The 20,198-nt window shown below is 39.7% G+C and overlaps 1 protein-coding gene across 1 annotated transcript in view; it reads right to left on the bottom strand.

Annotated features, from left to right (window-relative positions):
* PAPPA (pappalysin 1) overlaps positions 1-20,198 on the bottom strand; it is a 234,249-nt gene that overhangs the window by 144,568 nt on the left and 69,483 nt on the right. Inside the window, exons 6-7 of the mRNA XM_041004621.1 lie at positions 14,752-14,873; positions 6,710-7,208 (exon numbers count right to left, since the gene is read on the bottom strand). Of these exons, the coding sequence (XP_040860555.1) occupies positions 6,710-7,208; positions 14,752-14,873 (621 nt within the window). The remainder of the gene's footprint in view (positions 1-6,709; positions 7,209-14,751; positions 14,874-20,198) is intronic.

Below are 20,198 nucleotides of genomic sequence, written 5' to 3' on the forward strand. Positions count from 1 at the left end.
TATTTCAAAATGAATAAATGCAAACTTTTAAACACAAATCATAAACCTCTGTAAAACACGGTCCCTTCTTATGCCTCCATTCTCACCCTCCATATTCTCTCCTATAGTTAAAAGGAGAATTATATTCTACTTTAGTCTCTTGCAAATAATACTCTTTAGTTTCCAATTATATTTTTATGTGCTGTTATTTAATCCAGCTCTCCTTTTCAATTAGGGAACTCAGAATTATAGTGCAAGCACAAAGTCAATAAGCATAGGCTCCTTAAATGCATGTATCACTGAATGAACCAATAGATGAATCTACAAATCCCATATGGATGCCAGTTCATATCCCAGCTGTTTCACTTCCAACCCAGCTCCATGCTTATAGCCTGGGAAAGTAAAACAGAATGGCTCAACTTGTTGGGCTTCAGGAACCATGTGGGAGACCCAGGGGAAGCTCCTGGCTCCTGGCTTCATATCAGCACAGATGTAGCCTTTGAGATTATTCTGGAGAGTAGATGGAAACTCTCTTTGTCTCACCTGTCTGTAATATCTGCTTTTCAAGTAAAACAAAACAAAACAAAACAACACAACTTTAAAAACCACAAATGAATAAATTTTTCAACAGAGCCTTAGACTTGTCGTTTAACTTCAGTGGTCATTTCCCTAGCTATAAAAGACAAGCTGTGATGTCATGTTACATTTATGTATTTATGTATTGGAAAGTTAAGCTTGTCGTTGTAGAATGAATGACTATGCTATAGTAATAACATGAGGAAAGTTTTAAGAGGGGAGAAAGAAAGGGATGAGGAGGAGGGAGGATGGTCCCCTCTAAATGTATATCAAGAAAAATGAGAAGATAATAAATTGATTGATTTTATATAATTTGAAACAAAATAAATTTTGCATAAAAAATAGGCTTTAACAACCTATTCAGTTTAGAATACAATATTGTATCAGATCTATCCATAGAAATTTAGATAAATGATTTCGGTGGTTTGAGCACTCTAAAAGAGGTCCTACATGTTTTCAAAACTGCAAACATCCTGGGACATAGCATTTCTATTGCTGTGACTGACCCTGGAAATTCATTGCCAACCCTTATGCTTATTCTAATATTCCCAGAAACCATATTTTAACTTGAGAGGTACTTGGCCTAAGACTAATGAGAGGGAGTCATAGGTGGATGATGCCTGGCTTCCAGAAATAGAGTGAGATTGTACTGATTGTGTGCCTTCCTGGCCTGAACCAAAAAGAATGTGCCCATTCTAGACCTGGAGACATCGCTTTCTGCTGATGCTGTTTATCCTAATGTATGACCTAGATACAGGGAAACCCATGTAGGGCAAGCATGGGAGATAGCTGTGCCCAGAAAAGGGTCCACCCTGCACCATGCATTTCAGCAACAGGTTATAGTAAATAAACCATGTGGGTTTCACAGTGTCCACTCCTTTCTAAGTCTCTTCTTCCTACTCATGTGCTGAAATAAAAAAAGAAAAGAGAAGAAAAGGAAAAAAACCCATTTTCTTCTCTTCTCTGAGTTTTTGGAAATGAGAACTATGAATTTCAACATCCATTATCTCTGCCAATCAATATATCACCTTGCACTTTTGGTCACAGCAGAGATTATACTCTATAACTTTTGAGGAATTCCTTAAGAGCTCAAGTAAAAATGTAAAGGTTGGTTCTAGCATCTATGAATTCTGGGACCTTAAATCATGACTTTTATCTCCTTGAGTCTCAACTTCCCCATCTAAAAATTACACATGTTGATACCTACATCTTATTTGTAGACATAAACTATTAAGCATGTATGATACTAACTATATGCTAGTTAGTATTAATAATGATTTTAATATTTCTCATCATAGATAATACTAGTATTAGTACTTATGGTAATAGTTATCACAGAGACTAAATTTAGACTCTATTGAAGAGTGAAACTATTTTTGTTACCAACCATATCTTCAGAAGGTGGCATGGTTCCCAGCACAGGGAGGGTACTGAGTAAGCACTTGATAAATATGTCAAGGAACAAATGATGACTCAGAATAACTTCATAAATACCAGCGGGGGTGGAGCAGCCAGAACATGAACAAGCATCCACATTAGATGCCAGTGTCCGAAGCAATGACTTTACCCAGGATACCACAACTGCAGACCTGTCCCCGAGAATTTTACTGAGGATGATTGAGAGGACAAGTCAAAGAGTCGGAGACAGTGTTGTTAGCTTCACAGTTCTGAATGTGAAAGATGCACTGAAATGGTAACTGTCTGGAATTCATAAAGCAGTGGAAAGATAATGTCCTTCAGAAATGTTTCTAGCTCTAAATTAAGGATAATAATAAAAAAAAAAGCTTGTGTGGGCAGTACAAGCACATTTCTTTAACTGGAGGATGAAAGAATAACAGCGCTAACTTTGGAGATGATGAATCTAGGTATTTTACCCCAGCGTTACCATATACAGTTGTGTAAACTCTGCCATTTGCCTCCCTTCTCTGTTTTAAGTCATCATGCATAATCTGAGGATACGATCATCTCTCGGGTAACTGCTAACATCCACAGGCTATGTAAATTTCAGGAGGGCATTCAGAAGCAGTGAAGGTCCCCTGGGTAGATTCCAAGTTGAATTACTTTTACTACAAAAACTGTATGAGTCAGCTGGAGACACCTCTGTTTCTACCCAGAGAAGACTTGACTGTCCGTTTTAGAGTCACGGGAGCTGAAGCCTGAACAGTGGATGCTACATGTCTGGACTTCCTGTGATGTGTTAGCTATGAGAGAGTTAGTGCTGGGCTCCTTTTCCTTTGACGGTGTCAGTTCTCATTCAGTGGGAGGGGTTTCCTCTTAAGGGAGATGGAGATGTTCCACATTTTTTCCTTGTCCAAAAGTAATTAGTCTGCTCCAAGCTTTCATGGGTAAGCACAGAGGCTCTCCCTTCATCAATGTCATACCTTGGGAAACTATCTCCAGTGTAGATAACAGAAAGAATAAATATTTTCGTTGAGAGAAAAAAATGATGACAAAGGTCAAAGGGAATCGAGCAATGCGTTGAGTAAGGCAAGAAAAAGAAAGCATTTTTTTCCCCTACCCTCTCATTCTCCAAAACAGTCTTTACATAGAAGTTGTATAGAAGCCAACTCATTTGATATGGAAAAAATGTCAAAGAAGCAAAACACACGCGCATACACACGCACACACACACGCACACAGCAGATTCTTGTGGCAGGATTCAGAACTCAAATTACGAGGAGATAAAGAAGTTGAAATGATATGTTGACTTGAAATACTTTCCCCCTTTTCAGAACATTCAAATCAGGAATCCCAGCCCAGGCCCCCAGTAATTTCTTGGGGTCCAGAAAATAATAAAGAGTATGTTAATGACACATTCTAGCACTTTTAAGGACTGAACACATTAATGGGTAAATGAAACAAACAAACAAGTCTCGCAGAAGTGTGGACCTGAATAGAAGCAAATCAGCATAGGATTTTGCATTTGTACAAACTGGGCAAGGTTCTTAGTCAAAGTTGTGTATCTTTAAGAAGCGACTAGACTGGGCCCGACATGGTAGACCCTTGGCTAAAGTCCTTGCCTTGCATGTGCTAGAATCACATATCGGGATGATGATTCTAATCTCAGCTGTTCCCCTTCCCTTCCAACTCCCTAAATGTGGCCTGGGAAAGCCACAAAAGAGCCACAAAGCATTGGGACCCTGCACCCATATGGGAGTGAAACACTTTGTGAGTGAAACAGGAGGTGCAAGATCTTTCTCTATGTCTCTCATTTTCTCTGTATATCTGCCTTTCCAATAAAAATAAATAAATCTTTAAAAAAGCAGTAGAATTGTCTAGACTGATTTATTCTTAGAATCCTTAGTCTGCAATACAGACTCTGACACCTTAGACTATCATCAGTATATATTGTGAATTGAATGACTTAATAGATGAGTGGAATGATTTTGGAGATGGCTGGGCTATAGACATCATGAAGAGTAGGTATGTAAACCTTAGTTCAATACCAGAATCATTTGGAGCTATGCTCAGGGTGTCTGCTTTAACAAGCTAGGGGGTCAAAGAACCTGTTTCAGGACAACACTTCTTAAATTACATTGTCAACTCTAATCACTTGGTAAGATTGTAAAAATTCAGGTGATCAGGCCTTTTTCTTATCAAATCAGTGAGTAACCAGAAGTGGAAGGACAGAGCATGGAGAAAGATGAAGTTGAGATAGGGGGCAGCTTAACTTGATTCCAACTTTCTGTAATGTGTAGTTGGGACTGAGAACCCCTATTCTAGTGTGAGTTCACCTTTGCAGAATTGAGACATCTGAAGATCAGAAAGGGCAGGTGAGTCACTCACAATTAGAAAAAAAGTGACTATCTTAGCTGAGAATAGGGCTAAGGGCATTTTTTGAGTCTATTTTCCATCTTTCTACACTTCATCAACCCATGTCAGTTCTTACAGATGAACAACTTGGCGCAAAACAAAGGCTGTGTTTAAACAGAGGTTTTAAGACAACTATGACTTCTTCTCTCCATTGTTTTATGAAGAAAATTTAGTAGATTCATATTTATAGAATGTTACCACTCTAGACAAGTGAGAAGATGGAAGAGACAGGGCTATGGAATATTTTCAAGGCAAGACGAGCCTTTAAATTTTAAGTACTTTCTCAAACACAAACCAAGTGCGCCTTTTGAGTTCTTCAACAGATGTTCTTCATCTCGGATTCAATGAATGGGCATGGGTTTGCTTGTGATGTGCACATTAATTGCTGGCATGTAAAAGGAAGTGCTGGTAAAGTGTTTGAAAGTGATTCTGTCTCTTAAAAAGATTAAAAGTTTCCTCCAGAACTTGGTTTCCATTAATGATGGACTTAGTAAATATTTTCAAGAAGACAGAGCAGGGACTGTGCCTTATATCATCTTAGGACCAAATAAAGAGCCACAAAAGGCTTCAGAAATCATGAACTTCATCATTTTTTGTCATACGGAGGAGACAATTGAGGCTGAAAGGGATTGAATGATTTGTTTAACACAGTAAATGCACTGAACGGGATCAGACACAAAACACCTGACTCTTGAATAGCTGCTCTTTCCAATACTCAGAATTTTCTCTACGAATATCCCTGGCACACAGTAGGCATGAATACATGTTCAGTGACTGACTAAAAAGATTCCTGGGACCCAGATCAGGAGGCTAAGGCTCCATTAGCTTTTGCATTAAGACAGACATCACTCACCTCTTGAATAGCAAATTGAATGGGCATTCTGGCTTAGGAGGAAGGACGGAATTCCAACCCTAATCTCAATGATTCATCACTGTATGATCTTAGGTAGTATCTTACTTTCAGCCTCGGTTTCCTTCTTTGTAAAATTAGAATGATTAAAAGGTGCTGGGTTTGTGGAGAGGATGGGGCAAGGAATGATGCAAAGCCAACTTATTTCCTGGAAGGTGGGAGAAACCCTCAGGAATTTATTATAAGGCAAACTTTCTGGGACTCATGCGGTGGCATATCAGACTACCCTCTGCCCGTCAGCCCCAGAAATCTATATAGGCACAAATTCAGGTCCTGGCTGCATCATTTCCAATCCTGCCCTCTGCTTCAGACCTGCAAAAGCAGTAAAGAATGGGCTAATTCCTTGTGCACATACACCCACATGGCAGATCTGGAAAAATCTCTTGGCTTCTAGCCCCCAACACTGGCTCACTCAGCTCTGACCACTGACGCCATTTGGTGAGGGAACCAGCACATGGAAGACTTCTTTCTCTCTCTGTTTCTCCTTCTCTCTTTGTAAAATCTGCCTTTCAAACAGAAATACGTATCCCGTTCCCTCCCCCGGCTTTTTTTTTTTTTTTTAAAGGTAGTCTTCTTTTGGAAGCACAGAGTCTGATGATAATTGGGAAAAAGAGATAGAGAGGAGTCTTCAGAAGCAAATATTTAAAGACAAAAACCACTACATGTAAAACAAGGAACCCCTCCTCCCCCTCCACAAAATCATTGTGACTTAGAGCTTAAAAGCCCCCTAAAACTAAAAATGGTTTCAACGTTTCCTCTGCCTTAAAAAAATCAGGCCAGAGGGCCCAGCGCAGTAGCTTAGAGGCTAAAGTCCTCGCCTTGCATTTGCTGGGATCCTATATGGTGCCTGTTCTAATCCTGGCTGCATGCTTCCCATCCAGCTCCCTGCTTGTGGCCTAAGAAAGCAGTCAAGGGTGGCCCAAAGTCTTGGGACCCTGCACCAGCATGGGAGACCCAAAAGAGCATGGCTTTGGTAAGCTCAGCTCCAGCCATTGAGGCTGCTTGGGGAATGAATTAGCAGAAGGAATATTTTCCTCTCGTTCTCTCCTCCTCTCTGTATATCTGACTTATGCAATAAAAATAAAAAATAAATCTTAAAAAAAAGAGAACAGGCAAGAAACAATGATTATGGCTGGTGATGTTTGCCTTACAGCAAACTTTTTATACAAATGTTTAAGAGCATGCCTAATTCCCTGCCAACCTTCTATAACTCCGTCCCTTTTTCATTCACTGAAAACAGAAACAACATGTATGAGTATTCTTCAATTGAAACAAAAAGGAAATCGTATCACTCAGTTCTTCAGAGAAATTCTAGCCAAAACATTCCTAGGAGGGAATCTGGTGATGTGGAACCTTCTCTCACCAGTCCAGATTTCGCCACTCTTCAGGCACACCCATTGCATCATCATCATATCCAGAGGGAGCACTTACCTATCTGTGAATCTCCTGTTGAAGTGGACGATGGAGGCCTTGTCCTCTTGGATAGGAGGATCTCGAACCACTTTGTATCTCAGGGGCTTACAGTCTAGGCAGAGTGGACAGCCTGCCACAGAGGTCAACATGGCTGCATCGATCTCCAGGTGCTCATCTAACGTGTAGATCTGGATGCCGTACACCTCCTCATCCACATCTTGGAGCTTGATGGTCAATGGGATGTCGCAGAAAATGTTCTGAGGGCCCAAAGAGATGTTCTTCCTGCTAACAGTCAACAATTTGATGTCATTGACAGCTCCACTAGAGTCCCAGTCAGTGGAGACAAAGGTCACCCAGATGGTCAGAGACTCAGGGACCAGGGGATAGCGAAATTTCAGCTCGAGGTAGCAGCCTTGTGGCTCAGGGCAGGCTGGAGGGACTGTGTGTGGGTTGACAGCTGAGTTTGGGCTCCAAGTACGGACACTGGATTTGCATGGCTGTTCAACATCTGGATGACCTGTGAAAAATAGAAGATAGAATGAGCAGGAAAATATAAAATAGGTCTTAGAGCTTCTTGTAAATGTTGGGAGAGATCGTTCCGATAAGAACACAGAGGAGAGGAGGACATGGCTATTCTCATTGTCTTGGTGAATTTGCTGTGTACAAAACACCAAGTCCTCAAGTAGTCACAAAACATTTTGTCAAAAATATACTCAAATAAGTGCCTTATTGTTGATTCCTGAACATTCCTTACTCATTTTCCCTTTGAGCGTTGTGTGAAGAAGAAAGCAGAACACACCATTAACACAAAGTTGGTGGAAAATTTGCATAATCTTTAATTCTATTTCTCCACAAATGTTTTAAAGCCGCTCATACTTGCTAAGTACTTGCTTAATTCCTGCAATTTTACAGAGGAGGAAATACAGGCTCAGAAATATATTTTAACCCATCAGACAATTCAAAGTGTAAATGAGTTTGCCTTAGAACTCACTTTTTTCCTAATTCTGAAATTCCTTTTTTTTTTTTTTTTTGCTCTTTATCTCATTGTATGCAGGAGCGATGAAGATAACTTGGAAATCTGTGATAGCATTGCTATTGGTACAAACTGGATTGACAGAAGCACTAGAAAACCCGACAAAGAGAAGGTGCACGTGGATAGCTTTGCCTGTAGTACTGAGGATCCGGAAGGAAACTGAATCATGAGAGATGGGCTAGGAGGCAGCTCTGGGAGCCATCTTATTGCTGTCTCCTCCTCCCCTGGCCTACATGATGTCACTGCATACCACTGAGATTCTCTGTGCTCTGTGCAGTCAGATTCAGGAATGGGAGGGCTGGGTGAGGAGGTGGGAGAATGAAGGAGGGATTCTTCTAGTCTGTCCCCAGGGAGAAGGATGCCTCATCTCTACTGATCTCAGCCTACAGTGACTTGTGAATTCTTCTCTGCTGAGATCACATGTACTGCTTCAGAGAGCTCCCCCTTGCACTTCTGAGAATAGTAACCAGGATGCAATGCTGTGGCAGGCTCCGAGGTGTTTAAAGAAGTCTAGGGAAAGATGCGGATCAGCTGGGGAGGGTACAACAGAGGAGCTCAAGTTGCCTAATTAGCCACCTACCTTGCTTCTTCTAAATCAGTCATTGGTAGGGGGAGCGAGCTTGACATTCATAAAGGAAAAAGCCATGTTTATAAACAGTTCTTGATAGTACTACAATAGGAATGCCAAGAAGCATTTGGAGTGAGAAAGCTATCCCACTGAAGATTGTAGCTGCCTCTAAGCTCTGTGCTCTGTCCAGCCAAGCAAGTGAGAACACAGAAGCCACCTAGAGAAGATGCAGAAGGAAGAAAGAGAAGAAACTGGGAGATGCAAGGGGACATTGCCCAATGACTTTTTAGATACAACATGTTGGAACAGAAGACATGCATATAGCCACAAGGTTCCTCCACTCCTCCTTGGATAGTTTCATTCAATGCTTATAACCGCTGGCTCAACTCAACCCCATTTTAAGTAAAAAATACACACTTAGACATCTTCTTTCCACTTACTGAATACCAAATCCTCTTAAGGTTGTAGTTTGTTGCACTCAGGAATCACTTATGTTCATTCAGTAATAGAATGCGACAGTATATTAAGCGCATTCTGAAAAAATTAGTTAATCCATATGATGGTCAACAAAATCTTGTAGGATGGATAACTGTTTTTGTTGTGATTTCAGAGTTCTATTTCACGAAATATGATGTAGCCTTTACCTAATGACAGTGCCTTGCCCATAAAGATTGCACATAGTAGATACTACTCAATGATTACTTGTTAAATGAGGACATTTTTATCTGTTAATAAAGAATTGAAAAGGTGGTTATATAATGAGATATTAGAGAGAATGATACCTGAGGGTGTGTGCCTGGTGAACATTCTACCCTTTCATGGACTTTCTCTTGAAGTTGGCAGGGAAGAAAATCCATCTTTCTCTCTTCCTTGGAGAAAAATGACTTTCATGTGTGAAAAGCCATGGGGAAATAAAGATGACAAACCTGTTTTTGGCTCATCTTTGTCCTCTGATTTCTTGTTAATCAACAGAGGGACTAAATGCTTTCCAAATGACAGGATGGTGCGTCTGTTCGTTATGCTGAAGTCAGTAAGCAATAGAAGAAATTTAGCAAAGCTTTGCTTATCTGGTCATTAGAGTTAATGCAGATGCAAAGGAAAGCTCCAACGTAGCAATCCCTTGAATAACAGCATGCTTCATGAACTGACCAGTCTTTATGTGTGGGCAGTGTGCCAAGCACATTACATGCCTCAGTTCTTTCTATCCTGGAAGTAAGTCTATGAGGCAGAAGAGGAAACTGAGACTCAGACAGTTAAGTAATTCCCTGGTGAGGAGCAGAATATTATGTGATACTGTTGGTCCAGGCAGAGTGCCAGGCTTTGAAGCAATGAAAGTTGGGTTAAAATGTCAGCCATACGGCTTCTTATTATGTCACCTATTGCAATGTTACCTACCTCACCTACCTCAAACAGTTGCTATAAAATGAAAATGAGATGCAGTCTGTAACAGATTTTTACAAATTCATGATCTCTGTTTATAAAGGTAAGGGGAAATTGGCAAGGAAAATGTTAGTAGCAAGAGACAGTCCAACCGAAAAGAACAGTTAAGACAGAAGGTGAGTTAAAATGATGTTGAGTGCAATGGGAAACCATTTAGCACTGAGATTGACAAGATCATCGTCTTTTATGACAGTAAGTGAATTGAACTTGGTATGGAAATAGTTGGAGAACTGTTGAAGGCTTTAAAACAAATCAGTGACATAAGATTTGCCTTTTAGAGAAATCACCTAAGACATAGATATCATCCACATATCCATCCATTCATTCATTCATTCATCCTCCTGTCTATCCAAAGACTATTGAATTGCAGGCCTGTGTTCATAGTCAAGCCAGTTCCTTGCAGAACAGGTTGCCAGACATGGTCTCTCTCTTCATAAACCACTTAATACAGTCAGATCAGCAAGGAGACAGCCGCATTAGTGCAGACAGTTCATCATCATGGTTTGCATAATGGGAGTGTCATAATGAAGCACAAGTCATAGTTCTCAGCATAAAAAACAGACGGAGTTGGGAGGTTGGTAGGATGTGTGGCTTTGAGGCAAGCAATGGGATTGAGAAGACAAAACAAAAAAGGAAACAAAGAAAGGAGGGAAAATTAAGTGAATTCAGCAGACAGTGAGAGAGCAACAAAGGAGTAAAAAATAAAGTGCAAAGTACGGTTACTTCATTATTAATACACATCCTTTGACACAAATGGTGACTCAGTAAAAAGTGCCATGTTTATGCAAGATGTTCAGTAGATATAAAAATACATTTTATGTATTATTATACTTATGTTAATCAACATTTACGAAGATCAATATAGACTGTTATCTATGCCTGCTGCATGTATATACATTGCAGCAATTGACAAAAACATAGTTTTGAAAATTTGGTGCCAAGTTTTTCTAGTGAATATTTCAGTACACCTGAAGTATTCTTGGCAGGAGACTGAAGAAAACACATAAATATCAGAAAGTGAAAACAGTTAATGGCATGTGGTAATCTCTCATAGAAAATCCAACATTTGTAATAAAATATGTGCTTGCATATGTGTTATGAACTAGGATTTGAGTAGGTCAGATTCAAGAATCTAACCTATACTAAATATAGTATTTATAGCAATTCATGAAATATTTCAACAAATGATCACCTGTGAAATCTCATTTCAGTTCAAATGATAAGTACACATTACTTGGTGTGAACAAAATCAAGAAGTTATTGTTTGAAGTGAAGTTAATGGAACAAAGTGGATGTCCCATCAACTTCACATTATGTCCAATGCACATTTAATAAACGAAGAACATTCTGTTTTTAAAAAGGAGTTATAAAAAGAAACTATAGTTCCACAGAATAACAGCTTGGGAAGCCCAGTGTGGATCTAGTGTCCATTTCGTGGATTAGAAGACATCTTCAGGAAGGCTGAGGGCGTCGGGCAGGAGCAAAGAGTCAGTTGATGCGGTGCTGAGATCATCTGCCCAACCCCACACTGTGCTCTTTCCCCAACCCCACAGATATGTCTGGCATGGCTCATGGGTTTGGGAGCTTTATGTTAGTTTGGGAAGTCCAACAACTTAAACACACAAAGATAAATAGGATGAAAATGAGTTGAGAAATAAATTGCAGAACTTGGTTCATGGAAAAGTTTATTTCTTCAAGGATATTAAAAGGGTCTGAGCCAAATGGAGCACAGTGTCTGTAATAGGATGTTCTAAAAAAAGAACAGTGTCTTTTCCTGGCCTGTGTGCATTCAGTTTACATAGAAGGGAAACCCGGGGCAGCTAGGTTTCCTGGGCAAGCCTGAGTCATCCCAGAGAACGGGTTCAGTGACTCTCATTGAACTCCATCCTGCATACGGCACTTGAAGACAGTAAAGGAAAAATCAGGAAAATGTCACCCACTGACATTGGGATAGTTGGAGGTATGGAGAGCTATCTAGAAGTTATACCATTTAAACAGAAGGTAAGAGGAACCCAGAAAGTTTTAGCCATATCTTAGCCAGAGAAGTCTCAGGAGGAAGCCTTACCACCATTACCTCTCAAATAAAATTCAGCAAGTACTCTCCTTTTTAATTCTGATTTCACCCAGGCCTTTGCCATCCTGCAGCAGGAATCTGGCAACATTCATGTCTTCCTTCCCACTAGCATTCATGTGCCATTCTCTTCTCAGAACAGTTTAAACAGTGTTTATCTTACCATACACCCTTCTCCCCCAAGCAAATAACGCATTCCAACTGTCCTCAGCATAAACTGAAACCCACTTTCATCTTGTGATTTACCACCTTACCTGTCCAACCATTTCCTCATCCATCTTGCTCTCTATACTCTAAGCCTATTTAAATTTGTACAACATTGCTAAGCTTGTGCATATGGAATCTGTATCTATTAGTAGTTATTGTATTGTAATGAAAGATATACTATGAAAAGTATAAAAGAAATACAAAAGATGCAGCTAAAACTAGAGTGAAGAAATTTTAAGCTTCAAAAATACATAAGGATGTGATCTATTAGCTACCAGAGCATTAATGAAATCAAGCGTCATATACCCAATGGAACACACCATCCTCTAAGAAAAGAATGAGTGTGAAAAGGGCTGATGATGCCACAGTATGCAGATATTGCAAACATTTCACGAAAAAGCTTGAAGATAATTCTACCTTGGTGGAAAAAAATTTTTGAAACCTACATTCGAGGAATGTTCAGAAGGCTTGTAGGAAATATGTAGTAAAAAATACTTCACAGGCATTTTGAAATCTGGGGCACCCAAATAAGCTTTGCTTTTTAAAAGTTTTATGTATTTATTTGAAAAAAAAATGAGAATGAGTCATTTATTTGCAGGTTCACTCTCCAAATGCCTTAAGCATTCACGGCTGAAGTAGGCTGAAGTTGAAAGTTCAATTCAGGTCTTCCACATAAACTTACTACCTCCCAGGGTGTACAATCATAGGAACTTAGGATCGGCAGCAGAGCCAGAAACTCCAACATTGGATATCGTCATCCCAGGCAGGAATTCTCCCCTAACCTTATCATTCTAAAAACTCATTTATTTTAAAAGGAAGAGAGATTCTGTTTCTATTAGTAACCCATTTCCAAAATGGTCACAATAGTCAAGATTGGATCTGAGCCAGGCTGAGGCCAGGAGCTAGAAAACCTCCCCCATGTCTACCACGTGAGAGGCAAGGGCTTAAGTACCTAGGACAGCATCCACTGACATCCTAGGCACATGGACAGAGAGCTGGCTCAGAAATGTACTTGGTATTTGAGCTCAAGTTCTCCAAAACGGTAAGCTGGAATTTCAGGCAATGCTTTAAGCTGCTGTGTCGCCCTCCCTGGTCCCTAAACTTTTAAATTCTGTTGTGCATTAACTTGTGGAGGTACACCCTTAATGTTACAGAAATGATTTTGGTAATGAAGATATCTTAAAAAGCCCTCAAACCTATAAGAGTCTTCACATTCTGACATGTACCTTGCTCATTGCATTAGGATATATTTTGGGAAGCCTGTGTCCACTTTTGGAAGCGGTCCAATTGAGTGATCCATGACAAATCACACTTCTAGTTTCAAGGGTCTCTTAGCACTGAAATACGACTGTCTCATTTATTTATTCATAACTGCCTGGCAGATGCAAATACACCCAGGGGTGTGCCTAGCCCGTAGTCCCTCCAGGGGTCACAGGCGAGATGAGTTTACTCTAGGTAAGCATGCAAGGTGTTGCTAAGTGCCAGTGACATGTAGTTTCTTCTGTCAGAACTCAGAGTAGGTCTAGTTGGGCAGGAAAAAATTGTGACTGCAACTGTGATAGAGGTGGAAGTTCATGGGGGTAATTCCTGCCCTGGGTGAGGTCTGGGGCTGCTCCTGACCCCAGGCTTCCCTTCCTTGTCTGGCAGCCTGTGATTCTGTGAGACTGAATTGAGGGTTTCGCCTAGACGTCCCTGTCACTTTACATTCCAGATGGATTTGTTTAGAGTTCCCGAGTTAGACTCTCATTTTTATTTTAAGCTACTTTAGAAAATAAAATGCAGTTTCACTTCCCCCTCTGATCCTTTCATTACTTTAGTCTATCTCTGGCCTTTCCTCTCCAACCTTCTTTCTAAAAATATAGAGGGTAGCGGAGCTCTCTCTGATGCTCAATGAGGGGACTGATTCTGCTCCCTCTGGTGAGCTGGTACAACAGTGACCTTGCGCAGTGATGGTGGGCATAGGTTGACCTGCACAGGAGAAAAAGGCCTGGGTAGCGGTAGGGTGAACATGTGCACCACTGGGGAGGCAAGTAAAGACAGACATGGCTGTCTACCAGTCTGGTTTCAGAACAAACTGATAAGATGCAATAACAAGCATTTAACAAAAACTTGTATTTAACTTCTACAGAAAACAACAATGCTCTAGGAAGCACAGGATGGTTGGCTTCTTGAACCCTGGAAGACATCAGGTGGAGAGAGACAGGAGTGTGGATAGAGTTTGGGAACTGCAGTTGTGAAGTGTTTTACTCAAGTGTCTTGCAGGGAAATGAATACCAAAAACGAGCATGCCTGGAAGACATCAAAAGAAATATTGTGACATATGTGGGAATGCCCTGGGTAGTTCTCAGAAGCAGCAGAAAAAAAAAAAAGAATGAAAGTCAACTGATGCTTTGGAGATCCAAAGTACCTGTGTTAAATCTAATATGGCCTTGTGTATACATAGGCAGCTATGGTCTGGAGGTTACATACATGCCAAACACACTGTGTCTTTATCAGAGGAGGCCTTGGGCTATTAATGGCATTTGTTACCTTTATTTATGTGGAATAACATATTTGGGAGTGTACAGGGGCAAAAAACAAATCTGTCAAGTGACTGCATGAACACTGTCTTTCCAAGGGTCCGCTTAAATTCAAAGCAGTGTGTGGGAAAGACAAGTCAGACTCCCAAGACTTCAGAAGCATTGTATGAGTGATTTCTTGCACATACAGCACATGAATGTGCTTCCAGAAGGCAGACTTACCTTCTGCTTCTCGAGGACTCCAGTGTCCTGAGGGGCCACAAGGCATTGGGGAGGAGGCATTGAAAGCGTACTGCATCAGGATTCTCCCTTCCAGGCAAAGGTCACATGCTGATCCCAATTCTCTAGGAGACCAAGGGGAGAAGGAGCAGACACCGACTTAGGAGCAATTGAATGAGCAATGGACAGGATCAGGTCACAGGCAACTGCTACAGTGATTGGTCCTCTGTCTTCACATGCTATGCTTTCCAAAAAAAAAAAATGTAGCTGAACTTCTCCCCCATTGCCTAGCAAGCATCCTGCCTATGTCTAAAACATCTTCTGTACTCATGATACGTACCTTGATCTCAAGCAGCCTAAGAATGACATGCCAAGAGCATACTACCTGCAACAATCTGAATATATTCCAGCATGAAAAATTTCACTGAATAATTTCTGTGTGATTATGAACAAACTATCTGCCCCATTTTTATCCCCCCAAAGTTTCTTTTTCAGCATTATTTATCAGGAAGTATGTGATGGGTGTCATTTTATATTCTAGACATTGACTATGGAAAAGGCATGATTCTTTCACTTGAAAATGAGTGGGCCAGATTAGACGAAGCCTAAAGAACCTTCCAGTCTTGACATTCAGGGGATAAGTGAGTCAGTCCTTAATTTTAACAGTCAAAAGCAGTTTTCCTTACTATACCATCTAATTCATTTTAGCAGCTTTCCAAGCCATGAGCCAATCCCTCAATGGGACCAACCTCAGAAGTGGAATATTATGGTGGCTTCTCCTCTCTTGTGTATCTGGATTCAATCTCCCCTTGGCCATAACGGCATCTGGGATCCTACTTGTTCTCTGGATTTGGCATCTGTTTGGGAGGAGGAGGAGGCACTTGTGGGTAAGAGAGTGATGAGTCCTCTTCTCCTGTACTATTGTGGATCCTGAAACTCTGTAAATCTGAACAGTCTTTGCAGGGGGACTGGAAAATGAATCATGGAATGATGTCATGAAATGTCCTAGTCCCAATTCATTGTTTTACAAAATGTAATGTCCTTGCTGATACTTTTTGAGTTATTCCTAGAAAAAAAAAATCAGCATGCTTTGGCTGCCTAAAGGTACATAGAGGAGTCAGATCTCAAGGCCCCTCTGTCATTACACGGGAGCTCTACACACCTCTGTGGTCACATGTTCATGGTGAGCATGTCTACATATGTGCATACGAACATGGTCTGCTGGAATGTGCCCGTCTTCCTTTTCACATCTGCAGCAAATAATCACATCTCCGAACAGGTCAGGCCATGCTGGCCTGCGTAGTGGCTTCAGCCCCTACTGTCCTCTGACATGGTACTTGCAGGACTTGTAGTCTTTCTCCTGTCACGCCAGCCTTGCTTACTTCCATTCTGGTCTCCATTTAGTGACTGTGCCATGTTAGGTTATCCTGATTCCACCTTGTTGACATGTCTCACCTTTCTGTATACATTATGGAAACTGTTTCCTCTATAAAGATTCTTTAGGTTCACAGGTGAATTTCTGTCCATAGAATATGAGATTTGAAGGAAAGTGTCCATGTTTTTCGACATTATGTTTCCACTCAAACACATACTCTGATAGTGTTCGTCAAGATTTGTTGATGGATGAATGAGGACCAGTCACTCAGATACATCCCTAATAGCCATGACTATCTGAGGCTAGACCTTCCAAATGCAGGCTTGCATCATTATCCTTATCACTGTAAATGTAAAAGCACAGAGATGCATTGCACGAACGCTAACATTCAGTGTGAGGAGAATAATTAATTAGCTCAGGGTTAGACTACTTCCTGGAGTGATAAGTGGTTATTATAAAAATAATGGTAAATGTTACATAGCTTCATAGAAAATGTGCAAGCTATAATATCAGGTTTAAAAATTCATATTAAAAACCTAATGTATAAGAGTATCTTAATGTTGATGAAACAACTTCTATGATAAATTATCACTGGCAATATTTCTGAAATGAGGAACATAAAGTAACTTATTTTATACCCTATGAATTTTCTACTTATTTTAAAAATGTAGAGTTATTCCCGAAGTTACTAAAAATTTGCAGGTAGGTAACCTGGGGTAGATACTAGCATAGACCTGCTAATGTTGGAAAGCTCTCCTCCAAGAACACAATTCTTTGAACTGTGTGAACAGTTTCATGATGACAATGAAGCTACAAATACACTGACACACTTAGGAACCTTAATGTCCATGGTGTCATTCCTTATGCTTCCTTTAAATACTTTGTTTTGAGTGACAAAATATAAAGTCAAATGAGGTTCATTGAGCTCCCAACGCATCCATAGTAAATACTTTAATGATGAGCAAATAAATAATCCCTTGTAAACATTTTGAAGGATGAGCAGATCTTCATCCAACTGACAACAACAAGTGTTGTGTACTATACATCTTGAATATGCAAAAATGTTTCACAAGCAGGATGCTAATTCTGCTTGTGAAATATACCAATCATTATTTTTACTCCTGTTCATGAGATTGAAAGTTTAAATGTCTAAATTTGCACAATTCAATATGGCAGCTACCAGCCATACACAACTATTTAAATATTAGATAATTAGAATTAAATAAGTTTGAATTCTGGTTCCTAACACATACTTAGCCTCTCTTCACATATTCCACAGCCACAGTTGGCTATTGGCTGCTGCCTCGGGCAGTAAGTTATAAGATATTTTCAGTATTGCCAAAAGTCCTAATAGAAAGTGTTCTTAAGGCATCCACTGTGATTCATCTATTACGTTGTGTTTTAGAATAGTATTAGCTAGGCACCTTCTTTCAGATAACTGAGAAAATCATTACTGAAATCAGTTTTGACAGTCAGATTTGGAAGAGGAACTTCATTTGAGAAAGTCTCAGAAAATTGAGGGCTAAGTGAAAAGGGGGCAATGAACAAGGTCATGATGGTTTCAGCTCTGGGTCTCTTGGTACTATATTCAGGAGTCTGGTAATAGTGCACCATAGCCATTTGTTCAGAAAACTGAAACCATTCAGTCAACACATGTTTGCAAGGCTGATAAAAATAAAAAGAATTAGAAAAGCCAGGGGTGGCCTTGAATTATTTATTCAGTTGCCCATGTGTGAGAATATAGACTGTGAGAGGATCCAATCTGTTTTTCTAAGGGAAACCCTTGTATTCTCTTAGACCACAGATGTGAGAACAGCAGGAGGATGTGAGCATGGCCAGGGGCAAGATATTGGCATTGATGGATGCAGTGGAAAACACCAGAGGTTTTTCATGGAAAGAGAGTTTTCAAGTAGCTAAAAAACTCTGGAAAACACTGCAAAAATGGGACTTATTATTCCTTGAACATACAGTCTGTGTGCTTGGCTTATTTTAGATGTTACTTTTTCTGAATTCCTCACCGAAACTAGGTGAAATGAACACAATTGCACGTGAAAGAAGACTTTGAGGGTCAGAAAGGTGAGATGCCTGGTTTAGAGTCTCATCAACTGGGGTGATAAAACTGAGAGTGGAAAATTAATGTATGACATCAAAGCTTATGCACTTCTTTATTAAGCTGATTTGCAGGAGTATAAACTCCACGTGCATGGAAGAGTGATATGCATAAAATGTAGCTCTATTCCTTTACAACAATTTATTGAACTTGTGCATCAACTTCCTGTAGCTATAGGCTATGGTCTACATAGCTGTTAACCCTAATTAGATGTATTTCAAAAATGTCAGTTTTAATTTAACACATGATAACTCTGTTATGAAATCTTAGACTGAACAGAATAGCTATTGTATGAACCCAAAGCAGTAACTGACTATAGGTTATTAAAAACATATTGATTGAAGCTGAGAGCACTATGTAATAGAGACATATCTCATTACACAACAATTAACCCTCCAATAGGTTTCCAACAATCAGATGGTATTTATTTAATGGACAATAACTGCTTTATGAAATACAAATTAAATACATACACAGGAAACCTCATTTAAAAATTTCCATTTTTAAAGTGGAATTGAGGCCAAGGTTTGACCAAAAGACTGATACTTCTCATCACCACACAAAAAATAAATAAATCCACAGGCTGCTGGAAAGTTTGCTCTGAAGTGTCACCATGAGGTTTCCCAAACTGCTCTCTGAGCTTATAAGAAGGATGGAAGGGGCAGGAGGAGGGGAGTTTCCACAGAGACGGGGGGTCCGCTTGCCCCTTAGTGATCACATTGATCCAGCTGCCAAAGGGAGGTTCTAGAGTCAGGGACTGAGGGTAATGTGAAAAATTAGAGTCCACATTTAATGTGAAGCCATGCTCTAATAATATGTTTTTATGGAACTTTAAAGTTTTACCTTTTTTAGTAGAATATAATAATTTAATCTATTTGTGAGCTACAACGTAATATTTTGTTACATAGTGACAATATGAGAGGATTCAATCTGCTAATTAGTTGATCATCTCTCATAATTTATTATGGAAAACATTTCAAATCTGCATCCTTAACCGTTTGGAAATCCACAATGTGTTATTATATATTATAGTGACTGGCTGTTGAATAGATCATTGAAGCTTAAACATTCTGTCTACATTGTTCTTTCTGTTCTTAGATCAGCACCTTACCTGGTGCCTACAGTTTCTGGTATCCTTCATTCTACTATATAATCCAACGAATGCAACTTCTTTGGATTTCACGTATGAAATATTAATATTTGTCTTTCTGTGCTTAGCTTATCCAATTTACCACAATTCTAACTTCATCCATTTGTTTTCAAGCAAGATTTCTATTCTTATAATGCTAAATAACATCCCAGTTGACACTCATATTCATCCATTCATCTGATGGTTGGTCACCCATGCTGTTCCTAGATTTTAAGTACTGTGAACAATACTGAAATCAACGTGATACCTAGATACCTTTTTGGCAAACATTTCAATTCCCTTGGATAAATGCACAGAAGTGGAACCTTTGCATCATATGGTAAGTCTGTTTTCATTTTTCTGAGGAACCTCCATGCTGGCTTTCCATACTGGCTTTAATCATTCATATCTCCACTAAAAGCATCCCAAGGTTCCCTTTTGTTCCACACCCTCAGCAACACATCTTTTGTCTTTTGGATAATGCTAATTCTAACAGGTTTTAATTGCATTTTCATGAAAGCTAGTGATGCTAAGCATTCTACGTATAGTGGTGGTCCATTTGAATGTTGTCTTTAGAGAAGAATCTGTTTTAGCCCTTTGTACATACACACAAATAAAACATTAAAAATTTGCATCAGTCCATATTCATTTATATAAGCAATCATTCATTAAGTCCCTGAATCAAAATTCACAAGCTTCCTACATATCCAGTCTACTGTGTTGAACCATTGAACAAGAACAAGAAACACAGCATAAACTTTTTCCTTTACTACCCATCCAAGTTTCCTTCTTGTTGGCAGGAGAAAGGAAAGGAATGAACACTTCATAGGACACAC

This window comes from Ochotona curzoniae, unplaced genomic scaffold, assembly GCF_017591425.1.
Source record: "Ochotona curzoniae isolate NIBS_2020 unplaced genomic scaffold, NIBS_Ocur_1.0 scaffold_3208, whole genome shotgun sequence".
NCBI classification, from domain to species: Eukaryota; Metazoa; Chordata; class Mammalia; order Lagomorpha; family Ochotonidae; genus Ochotona; species Ochotona curzoniae.